The sequence below is a fragment of the Coffea eugenioides genome, chromosome 9 (genome assembly GCF_003713205.1).
Source record: "Coffea eugenioides isolate CCC68of chromosome 9, Ceug_1.0, whole genome shotgun sequence".
NCBI classification, from domain to species: domain Eukaryota; kingdom Viridiplantae; phylum Streptophyta; class Magnoliopsida; order Gentianales; family Rubiaceae; genus Coffea; species Coffea eugenioides.
In genome coordinates, this window is record NC_040043.1 from 6,252,986 (window position 1) to 6,264,698 (window position 11,713).

Sequence of the window (11,713 nt, forward strand, 5' to 3'; positions counted from 1 at the left end):
GTTTAAATGTTAGGAGCTCAATGATATCATGTCTTACAGCATCCAGACAAAGTAGCAACCAGCTGATTAATGTTCATTTGCAATTTTGGTGATAATAATAAGCCTTAAAGGAACATATGTGAAAGTTCGTGCAAACCAGAAACCACACCTGGCATGGTCATTTTCATCTCACAAATTTAAAGTTGTTTGTACATGTTTCACAACATTTGTCCTGTGGTTTCAATGCAAATATTTTGTACAGCTTTCAACATGTCATAGCACAAATTAATTTGTTTTCTTTGTTGGTAAGGTAACTTTTCTGATCCTTCTTAGTTTAGTTGGTTTTCTCAAGCCAATTCTGTAAATTTGCATAAGACAAGTCTCTCGGATACATAAAAGGGGACTAAATGTGAAGAATATTTGTCCTATGAAGGAATTTTGAGAGTGTAAACAAAGAAATATATGTAGGATATGATTATCTTATGTTGTGCATGCAACTTTAATTATACAAGCATACCAATTGGAATTTGTTGTCACCTGTCATAGTTTAATTTGCATTAACAAGAAAAAGATTTTAAAGAGCTAGCTATATCCTAATTGAACAGTTAATGGATATATAATTAAGTACATGCTTAGAGATTTCTAAATCAAATTAAAAGTTAATTTTTATACCATTGTGCTAGACATCAATCACTAGGGTTTTAGGCTGGTGGATACAAACAATGTCGATGGAGGGTTTATTTAGACAAATTATGTTTCTTTTCGCGACTATATTCAAATCTCCTTGTACGTACTTGTGGAAGGAAAAAGAGTTTCATACTATTGTCCTTCTGGTAAAGGAGTGTGTTAGTGAATCCTATTAATTGCAGCTTTTCTAGGAAAAGGATGGACAATTTGTTAGTGAAAATGCGTGCAAAACCTAAAAGAGATCACACTCTTAAAATTAGGTTAAGTTCGACTCGTTCAGACTGACAGTGTTTGTCCATCTCGTACGTGAGCAACTATTCTTGGCCATTTTGGAGAGTCCCTATTAATTTTTTTTTAACTAGCTAGTTTTGTTAGGATGGTTAATTAGCTCCATGGATTTGGCAAAATTTTAGTTGTGTTAGGGTAAAAAAATGTTTGCAGGGGCACCAATATTGCAATGGTTATAATAAACCACTAATTATTTCACTTCCCCTCCTTAATATTTTGCTTATAAACTATCCAATCTTTTTCATTTTAATTCAGACCACGTACCACTTGTTATCCAAGAAACACTACTTTGGCAGAGACATTCTGTCTTTTGAGCATTTGACGATTCAATTATTGATGAGAACGGAGTTTGGAACACCATATGTCACAATTCATAAAACTTAAACAGTCTATTGGACCATTCGCCCTGCCAATATATTATCACTGTCTGGTAACCTGGCAATGTATGAAAATTCGACAGAGATGCATTTTAACTTCTTTTATTTTCTTCGCTTAAAGCTTTCTATTATTGCTGTCTTCCCTGCCTCTCCCACAAGACTGTAGAATGTCAAAGATTCAAGGAGGTAACAACAAAATAGAACTGTTAAAGGGCCCTGCCGACTATTCTTGTTACTGTGAAACCGCTAAGTTCCAAAGGCCAAGTACATGTTGCCATGACCAAATGCCTTTTTCTTCTGATTGCTAGCTACTGCTTACAATTCCTTTAGCCTGAACCCCAAACTATAATAATTTTTTTCTTTTTTTGATGGACGATTCCTGTTCCTACTTTAACTTATACTGTAGGGAAGGAAGGGTTAGAGGGAGAGTATCCCAAAACTATAAGTGGTTGAAAATAGACATTAATTCTAACCAGAGTTCAATTCTACTACAACATAATATAAACAAAATCCGAGGAACAAAGAGTAAAACAAAAGATGGGCATCCATTTAATGTCAACTTACCCCAGCTAAGGTCTAAGTTGTTTACGCATACATATATATTGCAGAAAAATGGGATTTCATCAAAATTCTAGTCGGATTGAACTTGTAAAAATTTAGCATAATAATTGTCAGAGTATGATGACAATATGGTAAGGCAATATTGTAACATCCAAAGCAACAAGGAGTAGAACCCAACAACAGCTAGGGCAGCTGGGTAAGGGCATCTCCTTTTACCAACAACAGGTGGATTTTGGTAGGGTTTTCAGTCCAAGAAGTATGTGAAACCCTAAGATGGTTCAATGGGCGTTCGTCTGCCGTCTCCACCAGCAGCTCTTGGATGCTGAAACTGACTCAGCTGCCCAATGCTTGCTGAAACATTCATGGCAAGAAGGCTGCTGGCATCATAATTATTGCCCCCGTCAAAAGCCCGGATCACTTGTTGCTGATCCCTGGGGAAAAACTGATGATGGTAGTACTGCTCGCGGCCACTTCCACCTCCACCGATGAAGTTGATGCCTAAATTCTGCGGGTGATGATGGTGATGAGTTGTAGCTGTGGCTGCAGCAGCCGCTGCCGCGATTAGGCCATGACTGGTGATGCCTAGGCTTTGGTACTTGGAGAGTTCTGACTTGGCACAACTGAGGTCCATCTGAAGCTGGCGGAGCTGGTGTTGGAGGAGGGAAATGACCCCTACGCAGCCGTAAACAGGGTCCCGGAGACGCATGTCGGCCTCATAAGCTAGGGAATTGACAGCATCCTCTCGCTGATGGGGCTGCAATTCATTGAGCAACTTTGTTACATTGCTGGCTCCAAAAACTCTGTGCACATTTGCAAACTTCTGGGGTTGGTCCGGTGGAAAATATGGTGCAAAGACACATTCTGGCTGGCACTTTCGACGGAGAAATTTACATGCTGCACACGGTGAATTGGAGGATGATGCCATGACTACAACTTAGTACAGCAGCTTACTAGTGTTTTCTTCTCTGGTATCTTCTCCTCTTATCCTAAAATGCCAAACACAAAAAAAAAAAAAAAAAATCCCACATCAAATATGCCAAAAAGAAAAACATAAAGCAATAAATGAAAGCAAACACAAAAAAAAAAAGGAAAAAAAAGAGGTTTAAGCATTTTAATGATGAAAGTGGAAGCTATAACTTAGATGGGATCTGGGATCTCCATAGAGTAGGTATGGAAAATATTCAAGGGAAAATGCATGGAAAAGGTCCAAATTTTGTAATGTCCCTTTTTTATTTTTATTTTTTTGGGAACCTATGTTGAGAAAATGTGGAGAAAAGGGATCTAAAGATACGGGCTACAAGACGGTCTTTTCAGAAGTGCAAATATTCTTCTCACAAGAAGAATAAAGAGAACATGATAGAGACAATCCAAAACGTATACATATGTTTACCCATTCCACACACTGAAACCAATCCCCCACCCCCCCTCCCCCAAAAAAAAGAATAAAAAGAAACACAAAAAGGGAAAAAGAATAGGAAAAACAGATCAAGACCGATACTTTCAGGCTAAACTGTTCATTTCCTATTTTCTCTTTTGACTTTGAAAAGAAAAGAGAAAAAGAGATAAAAATCTAGAGAGGTCAAAATAGATAGGCTGCAAGCCTAGGATAGGAAAAAGTTCACATATTTTCCTTGACATAACAATTGAAAGAAGGACGAAATGACATGGCAAAGCAAACCCCAATCCATTTTGCGGCTGCGAGTTTGTAGGAGTCTGCGGCTTTCTTTCTCTTCTTTATGTTCAATGATGAGATATAGGAAGCTAAAATTGAGTGGAAAGATGAGCAAAAGTAAAAAAGAATAAAAGAGATCAAAAGTTCAAGTTAAGCAGCTTTAAAGGAGCTTGAACAATCATTTTGAAATTCAATAGCCAGAAAATGTAACAAAGAAAAAAAATTGAAGAAATCAATTTGGAAGGCGTAATTAAAATTAAGTACTTGCCCTTGAAAATATCTTGGACACAAACTATAAAGGGCTTCCTTAATTTCACCAAAAGAGCAAAAAGATTTTGTCATCCGCTGGTTATTTTGAGGTGACCAGCTATGTTCAAGAAAGGAGAATTTCAATTTAATTTGAATTCCTAATAACAAGGGAGATTTCAGGGAAATTTGCAACCAAGTCACATGTTTGTAGTAAGAAATCTTGGACAAAGATACATGTATCTTCATTCAGACAGCTGGATAGAAACCCTAATTGGGATTTTCTTGACTTTTTTGAAGACACAAATTATAGAAAAAAGATGGTATATATGTGTGAGCTCGTGCGTGTGTGTGTGTGCGTGCAAACAGCGTACTATGTGTGGACATACCTTAAATTATTAGGGTTAGCAATGCAAGAAAGGAAGATTTTACCGGTAGTATTGTGGATTGGATCTCGTGAAAGTAAGACTTTTCTCTCCTTTTATGTCACTATTTTCGATGCTAAGAAGTGGAAGATCTTGCTTGCATTTCATTCATAACTATGACCAAGAGGGATTTTGTGGGATTGAGAGCAGATGTGATGGAAAAGAAAAGGGAAAGCACAGAGAGCAAGATTACTTCATTTACCTGTTAAAAAAAAAAAAGGAGACTGAGGGAGATGTCACTACTCAGTTCAGTACCACTCCTCAGTACTCACTAGCTAGTTTGTTTCTCTTTTTTTGTTAATCACACATACTACTACGAATATATATAGAATTTCCAAAAAACAAATGAGTGTAGTTGTACGAAAATGATAGCAGTCTAAGTAGTAGCCAAGAGGGAAAAAAAAGGAAAAGAAAAAAGAAAATGCAAACCTTGTAGTATTATAAAAGATAAAGAACTGAGAATAGAATAAAAGTTGGTGGTGATGGGGCTCTTCCTTAATTCTCTCTTCTATTCTTCCTTCCTTGAAAGTTTGCGTGCCTCGATTTCTTCGGTCAAACCTTTTCCTTCTTTCCTTCTACAGCACCTTTTTGTTTGGCTCCTCTGTTGACAGACGGGGTGATGATACGGTATGATATGATAGGATATTGATCAGCATACACAGCAAGTTGGATTATTATTGGATCTTGCAAAATGCAAAGCCCTTTTCAATCAACTTTCTAGACTTGAAAGTTGAAAGCCCTCTTCTCCTCCTTCTCTCAAGAAGCCACCACCAAAAAGGCAAAATCCAAGAACCAGCCTACCGCGCAGCTATCTTTCTTCCCTTTTAGTCTTGTCCCGTGAGAAGATACATATGGATGATGACTAGCTATGGGTTTTCAGTGGCCTTTTCTTGACCTTTTTTGGTGGGAATGGCTTAAAAATAGTGAACAATCATGCAAATGGGATCTTCTTTTTTTTTTTGGTTGCAAACTTTTCGCCCTTCTCTGCTACTAACTTAGTAAAAGAAATGAAAAAGAAACGAAAAAATGGCAGGAAACAAGCATACAAAGATGGTGATAAAGTAGGCGAAGCGGAAGAAAAGGAAGACTCCTATGTCGTGAACAAACAATTCAACGTATCCGTAGAGATAGAGATAGAGACAGCCGGAAAGAGAAAAAGAAAGAATGAGAGCGTGAACTTTGGCGTAGTACTGGACTCAAAGGTGGAGAGAAAGGGAGAAAATCCAAAAGGGCTTGTAGTATTTTTTATGCTGAGTACTCGAGTAGTACTAGCAGTGGTAAATGGTAAAATTATAGGAGAACAGAACAAGAGGGAGAGGAGGAGAGGAAGGAAGGGTAATAAGGTATCGGCGGGGGAAAGTCCCCCAAGACCAGAGCCTAAGGAAACGCGGAGAAAGCAAAGATCACAACTACTACTAGCTCAGCGCGTGAGTGGGAGGTGGGGGGGATCAGACTTCAGAAGGGAGAAGGGTAGAATGTGATGATGAGGTTTTCTATTTTCTTGCTTCTGAATCTGCTGCTGAAATGGTAGGAATAAGTATATAATCCTCCCAATCTGCTGGCTGGCTGGGCTGGCCTAGCTCTATTTATTCAGACATCAGAGATTTGAGAGCGAGTTGTCTTCTGTCGTGATATGACTCTTCCTTTTTTCTTCTTCCCTGATCTAATTATGCTTGGCTATAGTTGTTGGTTTTCGTTGTTATAGGGGTTGTGTTCCTTTATTGTCTTGTGTATTTGTGTCTGTCAAATAAGTGAAGATTTACTTTGTTTTGGTAAGTAGGACATGTTTGGGGTTGCGGGCTCCTCTCTTGGATTTGGACTGTACATAATGACATGTCCTTAAGTACTATCAAATTTGGCATACTAGAAAGCAAGAAGGCTAAGCCTCGTAGTACTAATAATATCTTGCAATTGAAAAGGATAGTTACCAAAGAACCAACATGTAGATTCACAATTGTTTTGTAAAACGATGGAAATTAATCTTATATACACTGATAGCGTATATATTATTTACAAGTATATAAGATTCAAACTGGAAATTTTTGCAACGTGTGTAACTAGTGCATCAATATTCTTTTGTTGATTTTTTTGGGCCAAAGATAATCTTGGTTCGTGTTTTCCAAAAAATAAAAGGTATATATTTGCCCCATAAGTTTTAGACATTGGTACAATGCATTGAGAAACTTTTGTACTCAAATTTTGGGGTTTCAGTGTTCTATAATCAACCCTTTCAACAAAGAGATTTTTTTTTCCTTTTTTTTCTTTGAACAAAACTCGTATCACTCATTGACTAATATAGAAAACCGAAATGTTTTGATGCTAGGCTATCCTTTACTCTTCTAACCCTCATAGTTGGCAGCTGCAATAGGTACAGATTTTCAATTTTCTCAATCTGCATGCAATTTGACGAAAGATTTGAAATCCATCCAAATCGCTCTAGTTATTTGGATTACTTAAAAAGAATTGAGTTTGTTAATACATCAACCATTAAAACATATTTTAAATGCTAGAATATTTGGTAATTTACAAATCTAAATACCTCCTAAATAATATAAACAACTATAGGTAGTTGCGAGAATTTCAAATCCTTTATTAAATACCTCGATCCTTTATGTCACAATGTATTGTGGACACTCAGTAGCCCTGAATTTTAATTGTTACCTATTGTAATAAGCTCAAAATTGACCAATCACATTAATTGGTTAGACCCTTATTATTAGGGAACAATTTTTGATTAATATAAATCATCTTCAATCTACGAGTTGCTCAATGACTGACCATCCCCCTCAACAACCGGGAATAAACACACGCACACACTACCTAAGGGAAACCCACAACCCAACCCAAAAGGCATGCTGACTTTCAGGCCACACTGAGGACCTTAAATAGTATACACACACATCACTCTCAATCGATTTGGGATAGAGGGAACGGGGGAGGGGAAACATCAAGACTATTACCAAAGGCTCATCAACGGCTTTTACCACTCCTTAATTTTCCATATCCACCTCAACAACTGGGAATAAACACACGCACACACTACCTCAGGGAAACCCACAACCCAATGACTGACCATAGTAAAACCAATAACAGAGCTCTCTTGGCAGGGTTGGTGGTGACCATTAGTGGATCCCATCGAGAGTTGGTCAATGTAGTCCAAGTTCGTTTGACTAGTCTGCCATATTTCACAGTAATCAATTCTTGGGCCGGCCCAGTTAGACACTGATTTTTTTTTTTTTTTAAAATAATCAATCTCTAAATCTTGAAAGAAGTAAATAGTAAAAGTTTTGATTTAGGTTGGTAAAAGAAATATATAGGAATTATGTTAACTAATGGAGAAATTTTTTTTTTTTTATCCTTTTTAAGTGGCATCGGGGACTCGATTATATTTTTAGCATTACAGTCCACTTTACATTGTACATTAAATAAAACGTATTTTCTTAGCTAATATTATGAAAGTTTTTTGATCCACCAACAATTAGTGAATGTTAAATATACATATATTTAAGGGATATAACACTAAAGTGTATTTATTAAGAGCATATCACAAATCCCTGTTGAGGACTGCTCATCTGGTGGTATTCTATACATTAAACAACAGCAAAATGTCCTCTGGAGTAGTCTGTGGTTAGGGGACTTAGGGCCTTAAAGAGTTTGATACTTTGTTTGATAACTTAATTTAATACTTAAAATTAAGGATTAATCTTTTCTTTTATGAACTTAAATTTACTCATCATCTAAGTATAAGTAAATTTTATATACACTGACAGTGTATACACTATCACGATTGGATGCACGATACATATGAAAATTTAGATTTCAAATTCAAATTCGGATTATGTGTCAGGTATCCAATGGTAAAAATATATACACTGTTAGTGTATAGAAGATTAATCCAAGTATGAATATACAGTGACAGATTAATGGTTTAATTTTTTTTTTTTATAGAAAAGATCGTTTCAATCAAACAAATATGCACTAATAGCAGAAAATACATCAAACAAACATGACACAGATACATATAGATCTAAAATCAATAGACATAATAGATCTAAGAAAATAATACAAATAAAGATAACATTGATGCTCCTATATATCTTCCGTCCAGATGAATCACTGTGACCCAATATATCAGTTCATGTCTGCTAACAATCAAATGTGATTAAAACTGGTTCAAGTCCAAAGAGAAATTTAGATTTGACAATAATGGAGAAATTGCATATTTGAAAATCTACAAAATCTCAAATTTCATAAAGATAAAAACCTAAAAACTCTCACAAGAAAAAAATCAAAAGAAAATAAAACTCTCGCTAGAATAATTTAGAAGAGAAGAAACTCTCACTAGGAAATTTTAGAAAAGAAGAATCTCTCATTATGAAGTCCTACGAGATAATTTATTCAAATAAGAGAAACTAAAAACTATAAAGAATACTTTCTCCTATGGGGAAAGATCAGATTTGATCTCTCTCCCATGGGAGAAATGAAAAAGATATCGATTGGAAGAGTTCTAGAGAGAAGGGAGAGAAAAGAATTTTAGATAGAAGGATCATATGAAAATTCTGTGACCAACTTTTTTCACTAATTGTTCATATTTTGATATGTTCAATTGCGTTTGATAGATACTAAATTTTCTAAACAAAATTTGATTCCAAAAATAAGTGATAAGGTATTCACTTATCATATATACATTCATATGTATCAAATTTACTACTTAAATATTGAATAATTTAATGAACTTCGATTTTAGATTTCAATTTTCAATTTTCAATTTTCAGTTTTCATATATCAATTTTATCAAACCCACCCTAAAATTGGAAATGATCAAGTAGTGCTATGTAGTGGTTTAGAACTACCAAAAGCCGAATTGAAAAGGCTCTTACTTGTGTAACCATCATCAGTAGATGAGATGCTTATAGTCATAGAAGCAAATAAATTTTTGACATCAATTTTGACATTTCAATTCAAATACAAAAAGAAAGATGGTCAAGAAGAAGGACAAAAAAGGCAACATATGCAACACATGGTAATTGGAATCAACGAAACCGGCTTTTGAGTACCCTCTGCTTCTATTCTTTCATTCTGCTGAAGTTTTTACTTCATGAACCTTCTGCAATTTACAAACCACTTGTTGTCCTTTTGCTCACAGATACGGATCTTCTTCCGGCAATTATGCCATTCTTGGTTTTACTTCCTGAATCTCTTTGAAACTCCTGCATTCCAAAACATAATTAAGAGGGTCAGAGATGAGTACCATAGCAAGCAAAGATCATGGTTCATGATAAATCGAACTTTCAGAATACAAAATAAAATGAAAAGCTGAATCAGGAAACATGTCAAGAACTAGCTGCATAATCTAGGATGATCTGGTCATGACTAATACATAAATCACTAAGGTTTCTTCTGCTACAACTTGTCATATCTGAAATGTTCATCTTTGCCTCAACAGTCCAAAAAGATCCTGTGCAGCAGTGCTAATTGACGTTTTCTAGTTGTTGAAAACTTCAATATTGCATAGCCAGATTCTCATTTATATTTCGTCTTATATTAACGTACAGTTTCATGATTAGGCATTCTCGTTTCCTCTTCGCACTTGAGTGGTAAAATCCTGTCTGATTAACTCCACTAAAATCACAACAATATTTGTTATGAAGCATAGGCCTAAATCCAAAATATTTTGTGCAGTTGTGCTTTGCCCATGAGAGAAGGAATTCTCAACCAAGAGTATCTTGATTAACCTAATTAAACATAGGCCTAATCAATTATGCAGTAACGAAAGAGGGGATGATCTAAGCAGCTTAACTAGTAACTTTTATTATGATCTGACCTTCATTAATTGGAAGTAGAAGTAGTTTATTGGACTAGATTGGCATTAAATGAATGATCAAACAGAGCCATACCATATGCCTGAGAGCCATATCCAGGGAACTCTTGGACATCAATCTTCCAAAACCAGGGTCTTCATTCATGGAAGTGTTAAATTTTGTGGTGTTTCGTCTTTCTTCAATGTTCGACTTCCTTGCATCAGAGCCTTCATTCATTGAAGCGTTTAGCTTGATCTTAGGCTTTCTGTCATCCTTGCTAGACATCCTGGAATTTAAGAACCTGTCTAACATCCGACTGCCTAAAACTTGTTCTCTATTTGCTTGTTGAGTTCTATCCTTTTCAAAACCTAAATTTCCATCACCGTCCTGCTTGCTGCCCCTCGTGGTACCTGGAGTGCATGATTGTCTCCTTGTTTTAGTCACTGATTCAGGTCTTTTCTGGGAAACTGAAGGATTTTGCTGGCTGGCAGTTGCACGTCCACGATAAGCTGAAGTTGATCCATCAGTCCTTAGATTGGAAGGAGTTTCGTCAGACAATTCTTGAATTTGAGCAGGCAGTTTTGACCTCATGACAGGTGACACTCCCCTACTCTTTTGTTTGGTTGCTTTGGTACTTGAATCCATGCCTATGCCCATGCTTTTTGAAAGATTTGAAGCCAATAAATTCCAATTGGGTTCCCTATTGTCGACAGGTTTCACTGAGGAAGAAGCTTTTTTGGTAGTTCCAAGATTTAGATCAGAGTAGGATTGGTTCGTTTTTTGGTTCACCACTGGTGCACTTTTTATGTTCTTTTTTTCAGGTGTCGAAATACTAGGCCTCCCACTTGAAGCAGAATATCTTGGCGGAAGAATTGGTTTCAAACCAGTAGATTTGGTTGGTCTAATGCTTCCATTTTCCACAGCTAAGTTGCCTGCAAACTGTTGTAATGAAACTTAAACAAAAACTTTCACACGATAAATTCAAAGGCACAGGTTAATAAAGAAGTTAGTTAGCTCTGCAATATTACACAGCCTCAACACTTGCTCTTAGTTTCTACAATTGAAGTCGCAAAATTTTATCAAAACAGCTGCATATATCTTCCATAGACAGAATAACAGTTAAAAGACATACCCTTGAAAGCGGTTGTACGATTGGTATTTCCCGTTGAGTGACCAGTTCCGGGCCGTTTTCCATCTCAAGAGATGGAAATAGAGGCGTAGCTGGAGGAGTTTTCAACCTTAATGTTGACAAGAGGTTGTGTAGTTCAATTATTACTGAAACTTCCATGATTCAATAGCTACTATACAGACAGATATCTTACTTACCAGTCATAGTCATTCTTCCCACCTTCACCAAGTGGATCATATGCTGCTCCCTTCTTCCCAGTTGGTGCCATTCCGTTGAGTGCATATCCTGGATATAACTTTCACCAACTTAATCAGTAACTAATGCAAGCCACAAGCTGCATGGGATATCTTGAGGGGAGCTCCAGCTGTGAATTAAAGAACTTACCATTTGCCTCAAAATCGTCGGAAACAGGCGCAAGGAGGCTAACAACATGATCCTTTTCGCGCTTATGCAGTTCCCTGAACAACAGAAGATCTTCATCCTTGTCTTTGGTACGATTAGGCCTTGGATTGGGGATGTTTTTGCGCGTGCCAATGCCATCACCGCCT

The 11,713-nt window shown here is 36.5% G+C and overlaps 1 protein-coding gene across 1 annotated transcript; it reads right to left on the minus strand.

The window, feature by feature from the left end:
* Window positions 1–1,936: 1,936 nt before the first annotated feature.
* On the minus strand, window positions 1,937–2,817 carry LOC113783748 (protein ASYMMETRIC LEAVES 2-like). The gene has a single exon (XM_027329964.1). The coding sequence runs from the start codon at window positions 2,815–2,817 to the stop codon at window positions 2,161–2,163; it is 657 nt and encodes a 218-aa protein (XP_027185765.1). The 3' UTR covers window positions 1,937–2,160.
* Window positions 2,818–11,713: the final 8,896 nt, after the last annotated feature.